The following is a 26530-nucleotide window of genomic DNA, read 5'->3' as shown; positions in this document are numbered from 1 at the left end:
ATTGCTCCAGTTTGTTTGCCTCTCATTCTGTTTCTGTTGTTATCAGTAGGTTGTTCTTCCATCTTTTCTTTGGTCTTTTTCTGTAGGATTTATTATTTTTGTAGATGTTAGCTAATCTGTCATGTGTCATTCTATCAGTCTTTTTCCTTGCTTTTACCCATTTGTTGGTGCTCTTATGTGTTTATTTGTCCCTAAGTGTTATACCCTTTATTGTTCTTAGATTCTTCATTTCTATGTTACTCATTATCTGTTATGTTCTTTTTGTATGTCCGAGTTTCTGCCGCGTAGGTTAGAATCGCTCTCACAATTATTTTATATATTCTCATTTTGCTTTTTGTGTTCATAGATTTATTCGTCCAACCATGAGCTAGCTGCTAATGTCGAAGTGGTTAATAAACTCTTAGAAGAAGTAAAAATACAATGATGTGTAGTATCTCCGCTATTATTTAGTCTTTATTCAGAAGAAATCGTTCAGAAAGCACTGGATGAAATGGTAGTAAAATTAATGGAATACACAGGGATTGGCAATATCCGATATGCGGACGACACCATACTTATTGCCGAAACAATAGGAGATTTGCATATCTATTTCAGCAACAGGAAAACCTATGAATCAACTGAGAACTAGTAGAGAAAGTCAGTGAGTACAAGTACTTAGGAACAACTGTCAATGAAGGTAATGAGTACATTGAAGAAATAGAGACAATATTGAGATGCAAGAAAATATAAGTAATAATGATAATCTACTGGAAGTGCTTGATATGTGGTGGCCATCTAGAAGGATCTTAATGATAAGTTAGATAGACATGATAAAGCAGAAAAGAAAAGAAAAAAGAAGCAGAGGATGAAGAGGTATTTTCTACTTAAATAACCCGAGAAAATGAAGAAAGAGAAAGAAAGAAAAAATGCCGTCTTAAATGGGACACTGTGTATAAGAAAGTTTTTGTTTCTATTACAGGTTGTTCAGGAGAATTTCGAGATTGGACATGAAAACGGTTTTTTATTTATTTGCGCCTGTAGATTTAATTTATTCTTCAGAATAAGTAAAAAAGCTAAAAACTGCAAAAATAACAACACAACAATGTATAGTGACCCATTTCATTATCGTTTCTAGTTCTCTTTTTTGCTTTTCCTGCCTAACGAGATGGAGGACAGTGTAAACGAAAGTTAAAACGACATTAAAGTAAAAAAATATCAAATAAGAATGGTTCAATTTTAATTTGAATGACCAGATTTTCAGTTGTATGTGAATATTGATTTAAAATGCATTAACTTACTGAAATACCATCATCAAGAAAATGATTGAGATCATTTGGACTACTAAAGGAAAAACTAGTCTTAGTTTGTCTCAAATATTATTGATTTTTAAGCAATAGATTGATTTAGCCAATTTAGCAGATTGTTTTCAAGAAGATGGTTTTGCCATTATTTATTCAATTAATTATTTTTTTTATTTTCTGTTTTTCTATCATCTTTGTCATAACCATTCTACTGTGGTAGCTTTTTAAAGCAAAAAAAAAATTGGCTATCAATGCATGTACTATTATTGCGTTTACAAGTACCTGTTCTAAAAATTAGGAAAAATGTTTAAAAAATCACTCTTTTATGGATGCTCGTTACACAAAATCGTACTTTTCCTAACTGGTTCTAAGTAGCACTGAGATATTTACTTTGTTTATTTCCATAACAGGTGATAGTTTATTTCCTATAATTTTAGAGGATTAAGATTGTATCTTAAACCTATTTTAATCCAACCAACATAACCAACAATTATCAAACGTTTAATAAGAAAATAATTTACTTTTTGAGGTTGGAATTTTGAAATTCATCAATTTTTTATTCATCCTTAGGGCAAGCATGCACAACCCCAACAATATATCTCAAAAAAAACGGTCAATACAGGGTGGTCCAGTTTTAAATGTCAATAATTCACCAATCCATAGCCAATTAAAAAATAAGTTGACATTCATTATGTCATTTTCCTGAAAAGTGCTTCCTAAGGAAAATACAGTCCTTCAAATTTCTGTTTAAAAAATCGTTTTTTTTGTCATAACTGTCAGACCGTTGGAGCAATATTGATCAAATTTGGAACAAGCACTTTATTACACGTTATTACGGTCAAAGACCCAAAACTAACCCAACCCAACTTAAAAATTGTCTTGGAAACGGAAAATTCACTTAAGAAGTTTAAAAAATATTATTTTCGACGACTTACTTTGAAAGTACCTCATGTACGCTTCCATTTAGAAGCAGAAAGGGGTTATTTGCCGCGCGCGAGCAGAAAGAGAGATTTTCTGCTCTAGAGCGTTTTCGCTTTCTACTAACAATCTAGTCACCAACTTTTTTCGGCGTTTCCATAACAACGCTTGACATACCTGTTTGAAATAACCACATTCCGTCAAAGTGATTTATCGGTGACAATGAGTTCGAGCGACGAAAATGATGTGAGTTGTCCTTCTAATCCACCCCACAGCAGTCGTCGAAAAAATATCGTCTATATTTCGAGCCAAAAGTACTTTTGCCGCTTTTACATGATTGCAGCGTTCGGCTTCGCCTCAAGCTGCAAATTTCATGTGCAAGCGGCAAATATACAGGGTGTCTAAAAAGTCTGGAATATTGCAAATATCTCGAAAACTGCTGATTTTATTTTTCTCAAAATTTGCGCCTTGTTAAAGTAAATAACAGCGCATGACGTGAGGGTGAAATGAGGTTCGCAAGTATACAGGGTCAGTCACAAAGTATACCAACTTTCTTAATTTAAACCTAACACACTGTATATTACTTCAGATTTTAAGAGTACGCATAAAGGCCAATTCAACGATCTACAGTATTGCTACTTTATTCTTAGTATTTTTTTTTCTTAATTTGCTTACACAAGATTGAGTTATTGCAACACGATTTGGGTAACGCTGATTAAACAAATCACATACTTCCTGCTGCGTTCTCTTACGGTCGCCATATCCCACCATACTTAAGATGTCAGTCTTTTCCTTCTCACTCAAAAACACCATTTTAAGTAATAGGAAATTTGCCAATTAATTTAACATTATATTGACGTTAGCATCATTGTTATAGGTAGGTACAAAAAAAAAATAAATAAATAAAAAAAAAAATCGTATATCGTTGAATTGGCCTTTATAAGTACTCTTAAAATCTGAAGTAATATACAGTGTGTTAGGTTTGAATTAAGAAAGTTGGTATACTTTGTGACTGACCCTGTATACTTGCGAACCTCATTTCACCCTCACGTCATGCGCTGTTATTTACTATAACAAGACGCAAATTTTGAGAAAAATAAAATCAGCAGTTTTCGAGATATTTGCAATATTCCAGACTTTTTAGACACCCTGTATACTTTCCGCTCTTAATATAGAATATACTATTTTAGCCAGTTTTCATAGTTTCCAGACAACAACTGCTTCAAAACTGCTTTCAGCTTGGAAAATCGAGTTTCAAGACTATCTTCACCAAGTTATTGACATAGTAAAGTTAAAAAACAATTTTTACATTCTTCATTGAAATGGCATTCCAAGCTTTGTCACTATTAAATCGACTTCTAGACACCTCAGTGCTAAAAATTCGGGTATTTCTTAATAAACTAGACTGTTTTTAGTGTTTTAAGGCTGTTTTCAGTGCCTCAAATCGAGTTTCAAGACTATCTTTACAAAGTTTTTGACTTATCAGGCCTAAAAGCCAGTGTGTCCACTGACCATAGTCTTGAAAATGTTATTTCAAGCTTCTTCACTATTAAATTGACTTCTACACTCATAGGTGCAATAAATTGAGACTGTTTTTAGTGCTTTTTAAGACTGAAAAATCGAGTTTAAGACTATTTCCAAAAGTCAAGTTTCTTCAATAATAAAAGTAAAAAATTTTGGTACCAAATACTACCATTATAGTCTTGAGAACTAATTTTTATAAATAAAATAGTCCGAAAATTTAATTTACTTCTAGACTTGTTGTCCAGTCCAGAAAATTCAGTTGTACACCAATTAAAGTCTTGAAAATATACTTTTGGACTCTCTTTAGTCCTAGTAAAGTCAAGGACAGTCTGAGAAAGCGAATCATAAGACCATTCCTAATAGTAAAAAGCACGTTTTTAGACTATATCTTCCTTAGGAAACGTGTTTCAGAAAAATGACACAATGCAAGTCAACTTATTTTTTGATTAGCTATCAAATGGTGAATTATTGACACTTAAAACTGGACCACCCTGTATAATCAACAATAAAAACTAAAAACAAAATGACAAACTTTAAATTAATTTTAAAACGTAATTTGTTTACTGCTGTTTTTCTTATAAATACGCATGTTTTTGTCGGAATTTCTGAAAATTTCATTACAAACACACGTTGTTATCAAAATGGTGTCTTATTTGAAAACAGAGCATGATGAAAACAAATTTATAATTAGTACTTTAGGAATAATACATTTTATATTCGCCAAAACATTGTTATGTTTACAAACATTTTAATAATTTCTTTATTTTTTTCAATAATTCAAGTCTGTAACGTACATTATTTACTCAGAAAGGAAGTGATTTACTTTTTATTTTTAAGGTTGCAGATTGTCCTGGTTCAGCAAAGAACATGTAAGCAAACAAATTGGTATGAGAATCTATTCACATTCCGCAAAAGTTTAACTTTTTATTAAGAAAAGTGTTCAATTTCAAATAAAACAAAAATATATTTTGTATGTTACAAATTAGAGTAATTTAGATTTTTAATGAAGAATTTGTTAACAAATATTATTTTGTTAACACTTTTTTGATGCTGATGATTTTGAGTGCGCCATTTTGATGCAAACGTTTCCTGAAACAGTAGAATGAAATTTTAATAGAAAAAATTTGTACTGACCTAAAAAATCAAAACCTTAACCTTAAATTTAGATTTTTGAAGAGGTTTTAGTAGGAAATCTGTAAAAGTTGTAATTTTGTTTCAAAAACCCTTTGAAATTGACGAATAAAGTTTTTGGATTAATCTACTGTATTAAGGCTGTGCCTAAATTATTTTTGGTAAAAATGCTAAAAAAATCAGGAATTTTAAGACAATTTAGGAAAATGATGACGAAAAGTCTGATAAATGCACGTCAAAAGCAACAATTCAACAACAAACGGAATTTGAAGTATTTTGGTAATTATAAAATACGAAGTAGATACTGTAGGCAGTCTAGCTCCATGGAGCCAAATTTGACAGTTCTGACGTATACGAGTTTTATACTTTTTTTAAGTCACGTGACAGCTGTCATAACTGTCAAAATCCTTTCTCCAGTGACCTGAGACACTTTTGTTTCAAAGATACGGGGGGTTTTCGAAAATTGGTAATTTTTGAACCTCTTCAGTATTTCAGTTGCTCTTAAGTTATCAAAAAAGGAAGAACGGTTCCCGGTAGAAGTTTTCATATAGAATCCAATGGCGTAGTCAGTTTTTTTCTATTCCGTTTAGTTTCTGATATATGACAGTAAGTTACATTTTTTCACGTCATTTAATTCTGTTGATTTTTACCTTTTCAACGGTGTATTACAACATATAAGTTTGTAGAGGTTAATCCTGTTACAAAAAACCTTTGCTAAGCTAAAAAAAGGCTAATATCTAAAATACCAAACAAAATCGGAAATTATATAAACTAACACATCAGAAAATTAAATATTTTAAATAAATCTTATTAAAAATCTAAGTTACAAACAGTTCTACCGTCACTTTAATAAGAAAAGTGGCTATTTCTATTTTCTACTATTTTTAAGGTGGAAGTTGAAAAAACTGTTTATAAACGAAATGTAACATGTTAATATGAACATAGCCAAATTTTGTTTCGACTGTGGGTATTTTTATACATATTATTTAGCACTTTTTTGTTAAGGAAACGCTTTTTTCTAATTACCAAGATTAACGTTTACAAACTTATATGTTTTAATACACCGTTGAAAAAGTAAAAATCAACAGAATTAAATGAACTAAAAATATATAGGGTGTTCTATTTAAAAAAATATAATTTACTGTCATATGTCAGAAACTAAACGTAATAGGAAAAAACTGACTACCCCATTGGATTCTACGTCAAAACTTCTACCGGAAACCGTTTTTCCTTTTTTGATAACTTTAATAGCAAATGAAATACAGAGGAGGTTCTAAAATGACAATTTTTCAAAAGCCCCCCGTATCTTTGAAACAAAAGAAGTTTGCGCAGCCCACTCTTCGCCAGTCATCTCAGCTCAGAAAAAGAGATCAGAACACGTATGCTACTTTTTTTCTATCTATTACCGTTTTCTCTGTACCCCGTAAAACCATCGAAAATGCAGCACCCTGTACAGTGTGATTTATCCAAGCGGTAGAACTATTTTGGACGTCCCAGCTGCGTGATTTTTGACAGCTGTCAGGTGACGTAAAAAAAAACAAAATGTCTCTTAATGTCACTACTGTTAAATTGAACTCTACGAAGCTATAATACAACTTGCAACTGGATGAATTTTATAATAGTTGTATCATGTGTCACCTGACAGTAAGCCACGCTGCAAAGTGTCATGACTGTCAAACTTAACGTCTTAAACAGACATTTAACGTCACAACTGCTTAATTTTTGACAGCTGTCAGATGACTATAAGCGTGTCATTAAACGTCATAGCTAGTTCAGTTAGTCAAAGTGGTTTTTCTAACCGCACGAATTCGAATAGCTTCTTGAGCAATTTTCGAGCTTGATTTTGAGCTTCTGGACCAGTTCGGACTGATCCAAATTACACTTTCCCGTCTGGATTAAGAGCAGGTGTTGTCTCGTTGCATTCCTGTTAAATCGAGCTTAAAACAAGTCGCATTATTTATGTAATTAGCTGACGTAACCGTCTCACTTAGACGACACCCGAATCACCTTGAAATGCACATTTGCATATACCGACGTAGAAAAAAAATCGTATTTTCCTTGTGACTTTGCGATTTTTGCTTAAATCAAAGCGTGAACGAACGGTGTCTTCTTTTTCTACCGGAATAACCGCAGAATTGAAGAAATCATCATCATCTTCGAGATAAAAAAGGGAAGAATTTGAGGTTTGTGCTTGTAATCGTGTTTGTCCACTTTAAATTGTGCCACACCTCCACGTCAACGTGCGTAAACAGGATAATAATATTTACTAGTTCCATTTTATCATTTATGACGATTGATGGTGTTTATCATTGGGACACGCGACTCTACTGAATAGTACGCGATAATACTCTATCTTGTTTGTGCGACTCGAAACACTCTCCAAGTGAAAGTTGTTTGTATTTTTATTCGGTCCTTCAGTTCTATTTATACATTTCGCTATGATTGATCCAGCAAACTACAGGGAAAAGAACAGAAATATGTAAAAGAGTGTGGATGACTCCTGAAATATTAGATCTAATGTCAGAGAGGAGGACACAAAAACAAAATCCAGTGAACTACAAAAAACTTGACAGGGCAGTTAAGAACAAGTGCAAAGAAGCTAAAGAAAAGTGGCTATCAGAGAAATGTTCTGAAATCGAAAAACTCCAAAGTAAAAGACTCTTTTAACTTACACAAGAAAGTCAAAGAATTGATTGATTGAGAATTGAGTGAAACTTAAGAGATGGAGAGAATATATCGAAGACCTGTTTAATGACAATATATGATAACGAATGATCAAATAAATGAAAAAGGACCCGATATAACAAAAGAAGAAGTAATACATGCTACAAAAGCCCAAAAGGACAGAAAAGCAACTGGTTCAGATGGGACTCACGCAGAAGTATTAAAACTTATAGCAGACGAAGAAGGAGCCGGACTGAACATATTATCTTCATTACTTAACACTGTTTATAAAACTGGCATTATACCCACAGATTGGCTCAAGTCAACGTTTATCCCAAAGAAAAACAACGCATCAAAGTGTGACAATGTGTCTCATGTTCTGAAGGGATTTCGGAATGGTGTGGGTGCATGGGAGGCACTGTTCTCTTTGAACGTCTTAACTCAAAGATGCAGAGATATGATCGTGAATGTATATGCATGTTTCTTTGACTACAAAAAAGCGTTTGACTGGGTTAACAAACTAATAGAGATTCTTCAAGCTACGGGAATAGACAAAGAAGAAACCGTATTCATTTCACAGTTATCTGGCATCAAACGGCAGAAGTTAAAGTTGAGCAATCAGAGGCAGTCATAATAAAAAGGGGAGTGAGGCAGGGCTGTATCCTATCACCACTTCTGTTTCAAAATCAATGTATCCAATCACCAAAGAGGAATCAAAATCAATGCAGTCATTGTTAACAATCTGAGATGCGCCGACGACTGCGTTGTGCTGGCAGATAATCTGACCGACTCCAAGATCGAAATAAAAGCACGAATTGAGCAGGCCAGAAAAACATTTATTGATATGAAGCAATTTTTCACGTGATCCGAACTGAGCCTAGAACTTAGAATGCGCATGATCAGATGTTATATATTTTCAACTTTGTTATATGGTAGTGAAGGATGGACTCTCGATGCGACTACAGAGAAAAAGCTGGACGCTTTTGAGATGTATTTATACCGCCGTATGTTAAGAATATCGTGGGTGCAGAGAATCACCAACTTGGAAGTCCTTGCGCGGATGGGAAAATCAAAAGAACTGATGCTGATCGTTAAGGAAAAAGATCAGTGGGCAGAAGACAAAACTCCTGGCTGAAAGACTTAAGAAGCTGGTTTGGATGTACCACAATTGACATCTTCAGAGCTGCTAGATCCAGAATAATGATTGCCAATTGGATCGCCAACCTCCGGCTGGAGACGGCGGATTAAGAAGAGAAGAAGATGTAAAAGAGACATATTTTGCCATTTATGTCAAAAAGTTGATTTAGTTTTAGTTAACAAAACTATTAGTGGAATTCTGAACAAAATACAATACTTAGTTAAGTTATAACAACTGAATATCAAGCATGGTAATAATGCAAATTAACGAGTGATTTGAATGGTAATTCAACCATGCATTTTTACACACAATAAAAAATCATGATGTAATTCAATGATTAATTTATGAGTATTGTGTTCGTATTAATCGTAATCGTTCATTTTAAAATGAAAATTAATGGATACATGTGATCTACGGTTATTTCTATAGGATGTCCTAAAACCGACTGTAAACATGGACATACCAGATATCGTAGCTCTTTTATTTAAATTCGCCGGAACTTCGTTCCAACGTCATTCGAAAAAGCATAGAAAATAACAAAAAAACGAGTTAAAAATGGCCTCTCTAGCTCCTCATGTTACCGAGATATTGAATTTCAAAAAGTGCTTAAAAAACACCTCTATTCTTTCAATTTTTTTGAAAAGTGACAAATTTTAAAGTGCTTTTTTTGTGCTTATTTAACTTAATTTAAGTTTCTTTGGTGTAAATATGCCCTTTGTTGTGCATTGGAACCCTTATGGAGCAAAATAAAAATTTGCCAAAACTGCACTTTTGACAAAAAATTAATTTTTTTACTTTTTGAAATATCGTAGCTCTGTTATTTAAACTTCGTTCCAACGTCATTCAATAAAGCATAAAAAATACTACAAAACGAGTTAAAAATGGCTTCTCTAGCTCCTCATGTTACCGGGATATTGAATTTCAAAAAGTGCTTAAAAAATACCTCTAATACTATTCTTTCAATATTTTTGGAAAAGTGAAAAATTTTAAAGTGCTCTTTTTGTGCTTATTTTACTTAATTTAAGGTTCTTTGGTGTAAATATGCCTTTTGTTGTGCATTGGAACCCTTATGGAGCAAAATAAAAATTTGCCAAAAACTGCACTTTTAACAAAAATTCTATTTTTTTACTTTTTGAAATATCGTAGCTATGTTATTTAAATTCGCAGGAACTTCGTTCCAACGCCATTCGAAAAAGCATAAAAAATACTACAAAACGAGTTAAAAATGGCCTCTCTGGCTCCTCATGTTACCGAGATATTGAATTTCAAAAAGTATACACAAATTTTGTGGTATAAAGTGACATTTTTCTTGAAAAAATACTGTCAAAATTCTACGGTTTATCAGTCATTGGTATTTTACACAAATTAGTCAAAAGTACCTAGGTACTTATTTGGGTTATTTTTTGTTAATAAAAAGGTTTGTGCTTGTATTTTCTGTCAGAGAAATAGGCATTTAAAGTTCATAAAATGTAAACCTTCAGAAAACTACACAAACTACAACTTTTTTCCAAAAAATAGTTATTATGGTTTATTTTAGCTTGATGGTACTACTTTTAGTTCTTATGACAAGACCCATTAAGACACCCACACTTTTCAAGCAAATTTGAAGTACAATAACATCAAAGGATCAGCATAACTTCTTATTTTGCTTAATAAAAAAAAAAGATATTATGGTCTATTTTCGCTTGCTACAGCTTCTAGTTCTTATGACAAAACCCATTAGGACAACGATTTACTTCAAACAAATTTATACCACAATGACATCCGTTAATTTTTTTTTCTATACATCTAGCATTCAAATTTAAAAATATTTAAAGTTTGGTAATTTCAAAGAAATTTGCTGGAAAACAACAAAGAATGAATTTTATTTTTAAAAATTTTAACGCTCTGTAGCGGCCAAACCGTACCACTAACCAATCAATTTTTATACGTCGATGGAAAGCTTATTTCACAAGCCATCCATTAACATAAAAGTTTATACAAAATGTTACAAATAAGCTAGTTATTGATTGAACAAAAAAATGCACATGTCATGGAAAATATTTAGTTTAGAGCTCTCTCTGGCGGCCAAAGAGGCAACCTATAAAATAATAAACCTATAAACACATATTTTTGAAAATCCCATTTTATTCTCTATCTATTGACATATAAAAGTCTATACAAAGTGTTGGCAAATAAACGAGTTATTTACAGGGAGTTATTTGACTGTAAATACAGTTTTGACTGACTTTGACAGCTTCTAGCTTCTACTTTTACTTAGAACTGATTTTTTGACCACCCAGTATCATAATTTTGACGTTTTTTTACACCCACTAGTTAGAACAAACCTTGTTTAACGGGACAAAACACAAAAACAAAAATAAAAACGTTTTCTGATATGTGTAAAATTGTTTTGAAAAATATAAAATTTCACATAAAATCGTAATTATCTCAGAAACGTATACAGAAGAATTTGACATATTTCGCCGAAGATTGCTAAAATATACAGGGTGTCCCATTCAAAACAAGCATCAGTTGATATCTACTTTCGGTAAAATCATTGCACGCATTTTTCTTTATTTTTATTTTTTTTTTATTACTTAGGTGTTATTGGGAATTATTATTGTTACTTATTTCAAGCTAATTTGAATCAAAATGAAAGATAACTTACGCTGCTGAGATTTGAATGTGACATTATTAGGTTCACAATATCACAGTCTAAACTAAATCTCTATAAAGTTCTGCTACTATAAACGTCAAAATGTTGAACTGAACTATAAGGGAGGAAAGTTTTCGTTACTTCTCTGCATTCAAGTTTCACTTTATATTCAATAATTTTGTAAAACGTCAAATGTCAATTAGTTCTTTTTACTTGTAATTTTTATTGCAAATTATTAGAATTGGGTATGAGACAGAGAGAGAAACCGGTGATTGAATATAGTCGAAGGTGTGTGCGAGGAAAAAGGAAAGCAAAACAAAAGGTTGTAAAAAGGAACACATGCTATTCAGAACAGAAAATACTAAAAATGCATACGAGAGGACCAGGCAGAATATAAAAAACGAGTAAAGAAACTGTATACAATAGTAAAGAAGAAAGTAAGTAAGTGAATATTTACACACATAGACAAGGGGGTGCGAAGCAAAAATGGGAATAAATTAAGAGGAAAAAAGAAAAACACAGAGAGAGAAATGATTGTCTAGATAGAAACACAGATCTGTAGGAATATACAGGGCGGTCCAGTTTTAAGTGTCAATAATTCATCATTCGATAGCCAATCAAAAAATAAGTTGACTTGCATTATGTAATTTTTCTGAAAAGCGTTTCCTAAGGAACCTACAGTCCTTCAAATTTCAATTTAAAAAATCGTTTTATAGTGTAAAACTGAACATTCAAGACTGTGAGAGTCCAAATTTGTACCAAATAATCTAAAAACTTGCTATTTCCTACTAGAGATAGTCTTATAATTGGTTTTCTCAAACTGCCATCCTGGTCGAGTGTCTGAAACTGGATTTCAAGAACTAAAAACAGTCCGGAAATTAAGACAAAGATTGTATTGTGCATGAAACTCATTTTTTACTTCTAAAGATAATCTAAAAGTTAACTTTTAAAGCTAGAACTGACTTTACTAGGACTAAAAAGAGTCCAAAAGTCTATTTTCAGGACTATTAGTTCTCAAGACTAATATCGTAGCATTTGGTACCAAATTTTTTTACTTTTATTACTGAAGAAACTTGACTTTTGGAAATATTCTTAAACTCGATTTTTCAGTCTTAAAAAGCACTAAAAACAGTCTGAATTTCTTAAAGATGCTACAATTTATTGCACCTATGATGAGTGTAGAAGTCAATTTAATACTGAAGAAGCTTGAAATAACATTTTCAAGACTGTGGAAAGTGTACAAATTGGCTTTTAGACCTGATAAGTCAAAAACTTTGTAAAGATAGTCTTGAAACTCGATTTGAGGTACTGAAAACAGCCTTAAAGCACTAAAAACAATCTAGATTTTTAAGAAATACTCGAATTTTTAGCACTGAGGTGTCTAGAAGTCGATTGAATAGTGACAAAGCTTGGAATGCCATTTTAAGTCTATGAAGAATGTGAAAATTGTTTTTAAGTTTGCTGTGTCAATAACTTGGTAAAGATAGTCTTGAAACTCGATTTTCCAAGCTGAAAGCAGTTTTGAAACACTAAAAATAGTCCAGAATTTTGAGAAAATTAAAAGCAAAGTTAAAAGCAAGAAAAGTTAGTTTTCAAGACCATTTTCATGAATCTAATGTCAATGTCCTCTATCTAAGACTGTTTTCAAAAATAAAATATTGAAATTTGTCTTAAAATTATGAAAACTTACTTCCAATGCAAATTTTAAGCTTCTGATGTTACTTTTCATTAGTTCATAGTCACTTTTTGGTGTTCAAGTTAATTTTTAAGGTTTAATTGTATGAATTTGTAGTAAAAAATTCTAGAAAAAGTAGTTTTTTATGCCTACAAGTACAAATCAATTTTCAATATTAAAGTCTCTCAATTTGCATGAAAACAAACACAATTTTTAAGCTTTTGAAATCAATTTTTATCTTTTCTCAGTCAATTTTCAAAACTAAAGTCTTTCAGTTTGTCTGGAAACTATGAAAACTAGCTACAATTAATTTTTTTAAGCTTCTTAAGTGAATTTTCTGTTTCCAAGACAATTTTTAAGTTGGGTTGGGTTAGTTTTGGGTCTTTGAAAGTAATAAATGAATTATATCGCAAAGGAAGTTTCAAATCAGAATTTTATAAGAGATAATTTCTTTTTCATCGTAAACAATGAAATTAAAAAAAACACGTAATTTTTGAAAAATATCTAGAGACGTAGAAGGCAAAAACATTAAAACCATCTTCCTGTATCTAGGCTACTGGAGAATGTGTTCCAAATTTGATCAAAATTGCTCCAACGGTTTGACAGTTATGACAAAAAACCGATTTTTTGGACTGTATTTTCCTTAGGAATCATTTTTCAGGAAAATTACATAATGCATGTCAACTTATTTTGTAATTGGCTATGGATTGGTGAATTATTGACATTTAAAACTGGACCACCCTGTATAAAATAAAATAAGATAAAGAGGAAATGATTGCAATATTGGCAAGCATCATTCTAGACTAGTCTAGCCATAAATCACTGTGAGTGATTCTCTGTCTAAAAACGTTTAATTAAACAGGTGGACTTTATAAGGTCACATATCAAGTTTTCAACAGTTTTGCCCTACTTAAGCACTTATTCGTTCCCATCATCCAGATTGAACACAGAGTGCATAATCATGTGATTCGCGACACTTGATACCATCTACGTCAGCAAATAGTCGAATGGCCAGATGGTCGATCGAGCAATCATTCATGTGATTCAATTACTATTTAGTTGCACGCTGCCTGGGAACAGCATAATTAAGTCATTTATTAGAAAATAATGTCTCGAATTAACACTGACCTCAAGGAATGATTATTGAAGATTGTCTCTTGAAATGTTGCGCAACATTTGGGGTTATCAATTTTTTCTAGAATTGTTGCTGTTCCGTTTTTTTTTTGTGGGCAATACCGCTTACGCACTAAACACTTTCTAGAAGCCACAATGGGGGAAGTCGAGGTTAAAGTTTATCGGTTATTTCCGAAATGTTTAAGATGGGAAAATTACATTTTTTGATAACGTTTTGCTTTAATTCTGTAGGCATAGGAAAACGCATGCACGATATTTTATTATCAAGCGAGTCGGATACATTAAAATTCTTCGTTCAATGCCAAGACTAATACAAGTTTACAATGACATTTATATGGATACAAGATAGGAATAGGAACTGTAGTTTTGTTCAATTTTCTTTAATCAGTGCAAGGTTATTGCACCAGATTGCGTAAATTTGTTCAATTAAAATACAAAAAATTAGTTACCAAGCGGTCTAGTGTGGTTCAATGTGATTGGAATACCAAAAACTGTATTAAACTCCTTATGTTTGATTGATTCATTGTCTGGTATTTTTTACCATACGCAGTTTTTGCAAAAGCAACAAAATTTTCATAAAGAGGAGAAAATGCACTTTCTTGACTTGGTACCCAAGCAGTTTTGTTAAGTTCAGTATGTCCATAGTATAACAAGATTACTATGGTATGGCTGAATTACAGTTAGATCTAAAACTTTTTCTCTTCTACAGGTCAGAATCAGAATTTGATTCAGTTTACATGCCTAAAAATGTCAGTTTAGTTAGCTTAAATTTTCTAGAATAACTTTATGTTTAAAATTTGCCTTAAAAACACGAATTTCAGTAATCTACCGATTCTACCAATATCAGTTTAGTTGCCTACATTTACTAGAATAATCTTTCTGAGAATATTTTTTCATCTTTAAAGGCAAAACAGTACACACTTTTGTTCTTTTGTACTGAACTGATATTTTAGTGCATCAGCAAAATTGAAAAGTTGGCATGTAGTGTACTTGGACAAGATATCTCCGATGTTGGTATCTAAAATACTTGAAAATCTTTCAAACAGACTGATTAGAGAAGAAGAAAGTCTGAAGAAACAGTACGAACCCGAAGGCTTTTAAAGCTCAGCTACAACACAAGTAAATAGGGATAAAAGAAGATTTGGATGAAAATGCTTTAGATGTGGCAACGAGGGACATATTGTGACAAAAGGTCATCTAGAATATGTAAAAAAAGTCATCTAGAAAGCAATTGTACCTCCAAAAGATTCAGGATAGAGGTTGACAGGAAACTCATAACAAAATAGCTTTTCTTTGTGAAGATATGGATTTAGAATCAAATACAGCAACCTTCTTCATCGACTTTGGAGCTTCTTCGCAAAAGACAAGCAATAAAAATCTGTTCACTTCACTACCAGATCGTTCAGATGTGTTAGCATCTATAACATCAGAGGGTAAAGGACTCATTGAAACAAACCAATGTGTTCTTGAAAATGTACTGTATGTTCCAGAGCTAAGCAGGAAGTTATTATCAGTAAATAAAATTACTAAAAATTGAAGAAAAAGAAGAAATAAAGTGGTCGTTTCTAAAATTACCAGTGTTGCCAAATCAAAAAGACAGTAGTAGACTTTTTAAAATCTCAAATACTGTAAAATGTGACCAAATGATTAGTTTGCTTACTGTCGAAGCAAACTTTAAACACTTACAAGTACCAGAGTGGTAAGACTTTTAGAACTGATCAATAGTGATGTTTGTGGTCTAATTGAACCAGAAACCTGGAATGGCAACAGATGTTTCTTGACAATAATGGTTGACTTACACTAAAGTTTACCTAATGAGCCACAAGAATGAAGTAGCTGAGAATTAGATATGGAGTGGCAGCTGGGCAAAATTACGATGCGATAATGGAGGAGAATATAAAAATCAAAACTTTATGGAATGGTGCAAAGCTAGAGGTATGATGGTAATGGTAGGTGTGGATGGTGACAGATGTACTGCGACCTGATTAGATCTATTGTACCCCATCTTCTTCTGCTATCTCAAGGTTTCCTGGTTCACAGCAGCCCTTCAAGATTTAGTTCCTTTAGGAATTTCAGGATCTTGAGTGGGTCTGTTCGAGGTATTTCTTCCACAGTCAGCTGGGGTACTCCCAGTGAGTTTAATCTTCTGTGGCGTACAGCATAACACTCCAGCAAGATGTGGTGGGGTGTTTCTGGTTCTTCTCCGCAAAACCTGCAGGTACTGTCCTCTTCTAGGCCTAGCACCTAAGGGGAATCAGTGTCTTCAATCTTGCTGGGTTAAAATTGCCGAGGAAATCTTTGGTCCTGGAAGTCTTTACCATGCCATTGCTATCCAGAACCATCATCGAGTTGATGTTAGATGAGCTCAACGCTTTGATGGCTGCTTGGCTATCGGAAAGGATTGCAATTTCCTTGTTCCGGTATTTCCTGTCGAGGTTAAACTGAATACACATTTCTATGGCGTGAATTTCAGCTTGAAAAATGCTAGGAAACTGGCCCATGGGAGTATTTGCTGCGGGACCCGTAGACTCTTGCTCCAGTCTCCTCGGGAGTTTCAGATCCGTCCGTATACCATATTATGGTATTTTCTCCCAATGTTTGAATGGATTCTCTGCTCCAATCTCTCTTGGTGCTCAGTTCCGTTCGAAATTGTTTTTCGAAACTAAACTTCCTGATGATTTCGTCGGTTGGGAGATCAGCGAGGTGTGCACTGCCATTAGGCAGTGAGTCCCTTGCACTGTGTGCTCTCCTTTTAAATCCGACCTTATCCAACCTGAGATGTGCTTCCCAAGCAGTTCTTCTCACCATGATGTGGAGCGGTGTGAGGTCGAGAATTACCTCTAGTGCTGCCATGGGGGGCCGATCTCATTGAGGAAGATGATCCTCAAAAAGTTTGAAAATTCTGGCCAGTCAATTGGTTTCCAAAATGTGTTATTTGTGAAGTAGGGTATCATATTTCCTGTGCATTAAGGTTAGCAGGCGTGAAAGTATACGCGAGTTGCTGTTGGCTAAGAAAATTGTTATCAAAGGCAAGATGGACATTATTCAAGAATTGAAAGGCAAGGAATAGCTGCTTTATAGTAATATCCAGTTACTTGAAGACAAAATTGGTTTATTAAACTCCTAAACAAAGCTGGAGGTCACCTTATGCCGTTTGTGATGGCGCCTCAATCACAAAATGTCGGTGTAAGCCCTGATGATGATGAAAGATTCTCTAGTCAAAGAAGGTTTGTATCATCCTTCCCTTAATGTTAGACTGCTTTCACCAAAGAGCAAACCAGATAGTATAAAGCCATCTTTTGAGTTTGACTATTCATCTTTTGAGTATGGAAAAGGCTCTTAAATCTGAGATAAACTTAGATAAGGCATTTCTGGGTGAGGCTGTATACACTGAAACGTATTTGTTAAAAGGAGTACATCAAATGCTATTGAAATGTGGAATGGAAGGAGATCTGACAAATTTACACATTTTTGGACGCAAAGCCTATGCGAAAACACTGGAACCAACCAAGAAAAGCTTCATGGGACATGAAGATATAGACGTGAGATAAATGAAAATATTGAACAGACTGAACCTGGTGAAGATGCATCTAATGAAGTTCAAGAAGAAAAAATATAAAACAATGTTCAAACAAGAAATAGAAAATTAATCAAGAAGCTTCAACGATAGCTACAAATGTGTGTTTTGTCGTGTTAAACAGAATATGTTCTAAGAGTGACTGCAAAAAAAAAAAATACAAGGCGGTCAAAAATTGACCTCAAAAAGTTCTAAAAAAAAACAGAAAGCCAAGTTTTTCAAAAAATAGAACATTCCTATTTTTATGATTTTACCTGTTCAAAATATATATTTTTATATTTATAATATATTTTTGTTTTTTCTAAAATTTGTTTTTAAAATTAAGTTGTAGCAAAATTTGATTAAAATGTGATGCAAATTTACGTTTCAGACCTGAAAGTTGACTTGATAATTTGACCAAATAGTACATTATTACAAAGCTGGAAAATTGACTTGAAATCTTGATTAACAAGACATTTTTCATGTTTTGACATTTGAAATTTGAATAATGACTTGTAAGTAGATAGTTTGATGAAATTTACATTCGGGATATCAAAATTGACTTGAAAGCTTGATTAACAAGGTACTTTTCACGTTTTGACATCTGAAACTTGAAGAATGACTTGTAAGTAGATAGTTTGATTAAATTTACATTCGGGATATCAAAATTGACTTGAAAGCTTGATTCACAAGGCATTATTCATGTTTTAACATTTGAAATTTGAAGAATGACTTGTAAGTAGATAGTTTGATGAAATTTACATTTGGAATATCAAAATTGACTTGATAATATGACCAAACAGTAAATTTTTACAAAGGTGGAAAATTGACTTGAAAGCTTGATTAACCAGGTATTTTTCATGTTTTAACATTTAAAACTTGAAGAATGACTTGTAAGTAGATAGTTTGATGAAATTTACATTCGGGATATCAAAATTGACTTGATAATTTGAGCAAATAATAAATTTTTGCAAAGATGGAAAACTGACTTGAAAGCTTGATTAACCAGGCATTTTTCATGTTTTAACATTTGAAATTTGAAGAATGACCTATACTATTCTGATAATATTGGAAAATTGACTTGAAAACTTGATTAACAAACAACAACTTTGTTACCTTAGACAACTTTTTGTCAGCAAATTATTTTGGTTCAAAATTGAATCAGCTGTTTACTCAAATTACACCTAAACAATGTACTACTAGTTTTTTTTTCTAAAAAACATGATGATAAACCAGATATTTTTTGCATAATTTCCACCAAGAGCAAAATAATTTCGCCATCATCATGCAATTTACAGTCGGTCTAATTCCATGACGAGAAACCTCAATTCCCAATACAGCAACCGCTGAATGCTCTTTTTATTGGTTGATTACTCCAAAGTTGAAATGAAAATAATCGTAACGGCGATTAGACCAAATTGGTTCTTCGTCATGAAAAGAAATGCGATATACGTAAATAAGGGCAATTTTCGGGCCCGTTGAATCTTGATTTCTCTTAATGGAATTTTATTTTGGTGAAATTCAGAAAGAAGGAATTAAGAGGCGTAAAGCCCCCAAAAAAAGTTTGAATGAAAATCTCTGGTTAAGAATAAGCAATTTGAAGGATGCATTGTTATGCAAATTGTTTTGACCCTTTAGAGAGTTAGTACTATTTAAGAAAAAAACTTACCATTTTTGTTAATTAAAGAGAACAAAATTTACACTAAACTTCTCGGTGTTAAAGTAACCTAGCTAGCCAACTTATGTTTTATATTTGGCATTAAAAAATAAGGACGGCGATTCTTTACGGCCCGGTTTGTTTGCAGTGGGCAAAACTAGTCGTAACCAAAAATAATTCGGTCAATCAAAATGCAAGTTTGGTTTCACTTGGAATGCAAAACTTTGATTTGAGCGTACTTACCATCTTGATACACTGGCACAACACGAAGTGTTACAATCATCCCTTAGTGATATATTTATATGCACGGAGCCAAAAGAAATAATATCCAGTGCCGGACCTTGGAGGGGATGCGCGTCCTAAGATTTAATTTCACAATCACGTTTTCTTCTGGAGAAGCCGTTGAAGATTCCTTTACACTTGCAACAGAATTTTCTTAGTACGGTGCTGTGAGGGGGGGTAATTAAAGCCCTTCAATTAATATAAATAGGGCTTGTTTTATTTTTCGGGGGGTGGATGCAAGACCGCCCATCAAAATAACATATTGGACGGTGGGTGGCGGAAAGCGGGTGGTCTATGACCCAATAAGTGCAACAATTTTATTGCATTTTTTTATTAGTCAATCGTTTGTTTATAAAACAATTTTTTTAAGTGTGGGGATCTTGAAAACGGTTTGAGAGACAGAGTTGGTTAAATGAAGGAAAAGTTGCGGTATTTGGAGTTCAATCCTATCCTAAAAAAATTCCATTATTTCCGGAGATATTAAAGAAAATACTGAATTTTTGGAAAAACGTTTTTATTTTTTTGTAAGCTTATGACACTTTGTCATTTTTTTAAATTTTTTGAATTTTAGGTTAGAATTTGCTGAATTATTAGACATGTTGTTAAATTTAGTACACTATATGTATGGTGTAAAATCTTAAAAGTAAAATAAATAAAATAGGTGATTTTTAATTTATGTCCAATTAAAGGGTAAACCGCTTAGTAAAATTTTGTACACTAATTCCTAATATGCCAGTAATGCCCACTAATTTCTTGTAATACCCAGTAATTCCTAATAATTAACCTAACCTAACTTAGCCTAACAATACCCACTAACTTCCTGAATTATCACAACTGGAGAGTCTAAAAATACCTTTTTTAAATTTAAAAAGTAAAAATACACTGTATATTTTTTCATTTTTGTATTCTACCTCAAATTCTAGACATATTTCGTGTATTAATGTCGTATACCTATCTGTATCCGTTTCTGAGATATTTACCATTTTACGTGAAATTTGATATTTTTGTTTTATACATATCGGGAAAGGTTTTTTTCTTGGTTTTTGTGTTTTGTCATGTTAGACAAGGTTTGTTCTAAAAATGGGTGCAGAAAGACGTCAAAATATATAATACAGTGTGATCAAAAAAAGGACAGAAAGTCTAGTTTTTCAAACGGAACACATTCTTACAATTCTGTCTGATTCTCTGTTCAAAATTAAAGAAGTTTGTATTAAAAAAAATCACTTTTTAAATTGATACATTGAACCACACTGTAACTGTCAAAATAACCGAATTAATGAAGGTTATAGTAGTAGTTGTCAAATTTAGTCAAAACTGTCTTTATTGTCACACACAACACTTTGTATAGACTTTTATATGTCAATGAACAGAAAATGAAATGGGCTTTCAAAAAAATATTTTGCCTGTTTTGATAGGTTGCTTCGTTTGGCCGCCAGAGGGCTCCAAAGCTAACTAAATGTTTTCCTTGACTGTAACCGCTCTAATATTTTTAAAGGATTTTTTTTTAAATCGGACATATACGGCCCTGATATTTGGCACAAAACTGGCACAATGATTGCCAAATCTAGGGTAGTAGCAAAACTGTACAAATACAATCATTAAGGTCGCTTTTCGCTTGCACTAACTGGCCAACCTAAAGCGCAAAACCTATTAAGATAGTGGCGGTGTTTCAGGCAAATTTGACGTTTTTCAAAAAACTTCCAAGCATATTATTATGTTGTTATTATTGTTTCGTATATTTCGTGTAATCCAATTTTTCATTTTGTACTTGTTAATTGGATTTTGTACTTTTTTCTAATAGTTTGAGGCAATACGCTTTAGTAAATACGAAAATGTTAATGTGTAATTCCACCGTTGTTACAAGTAACGATTATGACAGTGATCAAGTAATATTTATTGACATTTCTAGTGTGGAATGACGATTTTTTTATCACACTAGTGTGGTAAAGTCGCTTTCTAATTATTATTTGTCTATTTTAGATTTTTAGTAGGTACTACTCAGAAATATTTAGGGTTTTTTTACAGTGAAAGTGATCTGTAGCTTTTTGGGGTATAATAACAATGAAATTGGTTAACAGTTGGAATTAATAATAAAAAAATGATCATTCAATTATTTATTATTTATTATTTTGTTCTATACGCCTTCCATTGAAATATAAATATAAATAAAATAAATAAAGTTTGCTAATTTCAATGAAATTCGTTGGAAAACAAGACAAAATTATGAATTTTGTAACTTTAATTTTTCAAAAATTTTGACTGTCTCTAGCGGCGAAACCGTACAACTAAGCAATCAACTTTATACGTCAATTAAAAGCTTATTTCATTAGCTATCCATTGACATATAAAAGCTTATACAAAGTGATGCAAATAAGCTAGTTATTGACGATTGAACGAAAAACTGCACCAAAAAAAGTCATGAAAAAATGAGTCAACTTTGACGCCCTCTAGTGGCCAAACCGTTCAACCTATTGCCACAGTTGGGGTATTTTTAGAAAGCTCGTTTCATTGGCTATTCATTGACGTATAAAACTTTACCAAAAATAGTGCAATTAAGCGAGTTAATGAGGATTAAACAAAAATTACCCCAAAAAAAATTGGTCAACGCCTTCTAGCGGGCAAGCGGCTAACCAATCGATTTTTATACGTCAATGGAAACCTCATTTCATTGGCTGTCCATCGACATATAAAAGTGCTACAAATACACGTGTGTTATTTACAGTTTAGTGACAGGATGCACCACAAACTTTTTTTGACTGGTTAAAGGCTAATTTGACTATAGAAAATTAGGAAAACACGGTCACGTGACTTACTAGGTCTGCCACGACGTAATACTTGGAAATTTTTTGAAAAACTGTGTTGCAGATGTCAATTTTCGTAAGGGTCAAATTTGCCTGAAACACCGCCACTATCCTAATGGGTTTTGCGCGTTAGGTTGACCAGTTAGTGCAAGCGAAAATCGACCTTAATGATTGTATTTCCACAGTTTTGCCACTACCCTAGATTTGGCAATCATTGTGCCAGGTTTGTGCCAAATATAAGGGCCGTATCTGCCCGATTAAAAAAAAATCCTTTAAAGATATTAGAGCGGTAATAGTCAAGGAAAACATTTAGTTAGCTTTGGAGCCCTCTGGCGGCCAAACGAAGCAACCTAACAACACAGATTTTTGAACGCTCATTTTATTTTCAAAAGTCATATACAAAAGTCTATACAAAGTGTTGTGCGTGACAATAAAGACAGTTTGACAACTACTATTTTAACCTTCATTAATTCGGTTATTTTGACTGTTACAGGGTGGTTCAATGTATTAATTTAAAAAGTGATTTTTTTAAATCAGTGGCGTATTACAAACTTCTTTAATTTTGAACAGAAAATCAGACAGAATTGTAAGAATGTGTTCAGTTTGAAAAACTAGACTTTCTGTCCTTTTTTAGAACTGATTTTGTGACCACACTGTATTATATATTTTGACGTTTTCTGCACCCATTCCTAGAACAAACCGTGTTCTAACATGACAAAACACAAAAACTAAGAAAAAACCTTTCCTGATATGCATACTAAATTAAAAATGTTTTGGAGACCGAAAATATCAAATTTTACATAAAATGGTAAATATCTCAGAAACAGATACAGATAGGTATATGACATTAATACACGAAATTTGTCTAGAATTTGACGTAGAATACAAAAATGAAAAAATATACAGGGTATCCCATTTCGGTACTTTTTTAATTAAAACAGGTTTTTTTAGACTCTCCAGTTGTGGTAATTCAGGAAGTTAGTGGGTATCGTTTGGTTGGGGTTAGGTTAGGTTAATTATTAGGAATTACTGGGCATTTCAAGAAATTAGTGGGCATTACTGGCATATTAGGAATTAGTGTACAAAATTTTACTCTTTACTTAGTTTTAGAAGACATTTTGCATCCAAATGGCCAAAACTGTAGTAACAGTTTACAGAGTTTTGTAATTAAATCAGGTATACAGGGTCAAAAAAGTGAAAACCAATTTTCCATAATCTCTTTTGTCAAACCAAAAACCTTTTAAAAAATTAATTTCCTTTAACAAACCTAATTTTGTTTATTCACTGATAAACAGTGATTATAATCCTTCTGTAAATAAGATCTCGTTAAGACTTCTTGTGTTTAGGATAATCAGCTATTCGCTATAGCTGTGAAGGCAAATTATGTCCCTAGAATCCGTAATTAGTAGTTTGTGGTTAACACACAAGGCTTCGAAATTACAACCGACAATAAACCACGAGTCCTATTTTTTTATTAATAATTTATGTATAATTATTTTGTAAATAGCTTAATCGGTGTAATTACCCTCCTCTCGGTTGTTGTTAGATGCTACTGGAAAAAAGGATGTTTCAATGGAAGTAATTTAGATTACATGACGACAGTAATTTAATTTAACGTTTACTCAACCAGTTCCAACTAGCATTTTAATTTATTAGTACTCAAAGGAAATTAAATCTGGGCGTCTCGGAGGACCGGCTCGAACTGATTCACTATTACCGAATGAAATTTTTTCTTTAGATATTCTGAAAAGTTTCCTAAAGGTAACAAATATTTTAGATAATAATGCTGAAGAGTGTAAACCATATTTTTACAAACTGTAATGTAATTTTCAAAATAATTGAGTTTCAAAGTGTTAAATTGGAAACTAACGCATTCATTAATACAGCTCATAGACCAGCCCTACTTCAATGAGGAATGGACATTCTTATGCCGCACCTGGTTGGAGTATTCAGAGCCTCTTTAGCTCTGAGGTATATTCCCAGTAAGTGGAGAGAAGTACCAGTGGGATTTATATCCAAACCAGGTAGGATGGATTACACCTTACCAAAAGCATTCCGACCAATTAGTCTCACATCGTTCTTCTTAAAAACAATGAAGAGGCTTTGCGAACGGTTTATAAGAGATGAGGTGCTGGTTCACAATCCACTTCACCCAAATCAGCATGCATATACTCCGGGTAGGTCCACTGATTCGGCCCTTCACCAAGTGGTACGCAGAATCGAAAGATCATTGGACAATAAAAAATCCACCCTGGAGCGTTTGATAAAACAACCTTTCCGACAATTACCCAAAAACTTAACTCCAGGAATGTACCCCTGGTAGTAGGAGAAGATGCTCTCCAGTAGAGCAATAAGTATCAATGTAGAAGACATCACAGTGAGAGGACTGGTCATGAAGGGATGTCCACAAGGAGGGGTCTTATCACCTCTTCTTTGGAACATAGTTTTGGATACCCTAATTAATCACCTCAACAATAATGGATTCCACATGATTGCATACGCAGATGACATAGTTATGTTGCAGACCGGCAAATTTGTGAACACACTGTGCGATAGAGCGCAGGATGGGCTCAAATTAATAGAAACATGGTGTAAGAAACACTCTACTTTTATGGTTTTTACATTATTTTTGAATCTTCCACCGTGTTCACACGTTACTTACTTGTATTTCTATTGAATTGAAAAAAGGAAAATTTGAAATTATGTATTTTCAAATGATAATTGATCACTATAGTCTATCCGGCGAACCTACGGAGTAATAAAAGCGAAAATTAGGAGGGGTCAAAATTAGGACCCGCCCCGTCCATTAGTATTGGTCTATATCCGGTCCGTTTTACAATATAATATCTTCTTCTCTCTCTAATGTAAGGACTTCTCGGGTCTCATGTCTCGATTCACTTTTACGTACCTGTTTTACAGTGTAATGCGGACCGACCAAAGTTGCCGCCCAATTTTATTACTCCGTAGGTTCGCCGGATAGACTATAGTTTTAGTCCCATTTTTCCAAGGTGATAATTGCTTAAATTTAGTTTTCCCATAGTAAACAACGCTTTATTATATGTTTCCCTGAAACTAGAGATAATCCAGTAAAATTTACATCACCGACTGTGTGTGAAAACTAAACTGTCAATCATAGTTCACTGTGGGTGATCCTGATTAAATTAAAAGGAAATTATTTAACGACCTAATTACTGTCTAGTACATACTAGAGAAAGGTTGTTCACCCTTTAATTTGGTCTAATCATTAAATCCCTCCTATGGCCAGATGAAGTAACAAATTACCCACACCAGCTTGAACCAGTTATAATGCGTTATCATGCACTTTTACAAAAAAAAATCCACCGCTTTTATCTTTGAAAATAATTGAAAGTAACACAAAACTATCTCCAAAATTAATGCATTTGCTGGTTAATCAAGCGTAGAAAAACTCATACATTTTCCCTATTAACGTCAAAACCGTACGTTCTTAAGGTCAAACCGATCGTACGACTGATGGGTTTTCAATGTGATTTCGACTTAGTTTTGTTTGAAAGCTCATTAAAATTTATTGACTGATAGCGCTATTATTATGGTACCACCATGCAGTCTCTCACGTAAGCACGTTTTTCCAGTAGAAATACCGAAACGTTGTGGACACAATCGTTAACTAAACGATATAGGTCAAGATGTCTTTTTATCACCGATTCGGTTATATTTAATTCCAAATTTCAGTCGTTTTAACTAGATGGAGATTATGGTATGTAGTTTAAAATGGGGATCAACAGAATTAACAGTCATTCCTGAAACAGTGATTAACAGTTTTGGTTTATCTTCGAAAATATGGAATTTTTGATGGTTTTCCAAAAAAAAAGTCGAATATCTCTGACTTTCTGCACCCAGTGGACTGAGGAACATTTTGGGCTAATTACAGTCGCTGAAACCCCAAAAATGACAAAAATATTAAATTTCCAAAATTTTGATGGTTTTCCAAAAAAAAGTCGAATATCTCTGACTTTCTGCACCCAGTGGACTGAGGAACATTTTAGGCTAATTACAGTCGCTGAAACCCCAAAAATGACAAAAATATTTAATTTCCAAAATTTTGATGGTTTTCCAAAAAAAAGTCGAATATCTCTGACTTTCTGCACCCAGT

The 26530-nt window shown here is 33.0% G+C and overlaps 2 protein-coding genes across 3 annotated transcripts in view; one reads left to right on the top strand and one right to left on the bottom strand.

Moving 5' to 3' along the window:
• Positions 1–19577, bottom strand: part of ImpL2 (Ecdysone-inducible gene L2) — a 50567-nt gene extending 30990 nt beyond the window's left edge. The window contains exon 1 of the mRNA XM_081975108.1: positions 19559–19577. Coding sequence (XP_081831234.1) covers positions 19559–19561 — 3 coding nt within the window. The 5' untranslated portion in view covers positions 19562–19577. The remainder of the gene's footprint in view (positions 1–19558) is intronic.
• Positions 1–26530, top strand: part of LOC145726112 (uncharacterized) — a 134741-nt gene that overhangs the window by 43029 nt on the left and 65182 nt on the right. For both annotated transcript variants that reach the window (XM_081975059.1, XM_081975058.1), the window contains exon 2: positions 4560–4591. The gene's annotated coding sequence lies outside the window, so the exon portion shown is untranslated. The remainder of the gene's footprint in view (positions 1–4559; positions 4592–26530) is intronic.

Source organism: Ips typographus, linkage group LG3 (genome assembly GCF_016097725.1).
Source record: "Ips typographus isolate SLU linkage group LG3, UJ_Ityp_2.0, whole genome shotgun sequence".
Taxonomy (NCBI): domain Eukaryota; kingdom Metazoa; phylum Arthropoda; class Insecta; order Coleoptera; family Curculionidae; genus Ips; species Ips typographus.
Note: the sequence above shows the minus strand (reverse complement) of the source record. Positions and strands in the feature narration are given on the sequence as shown.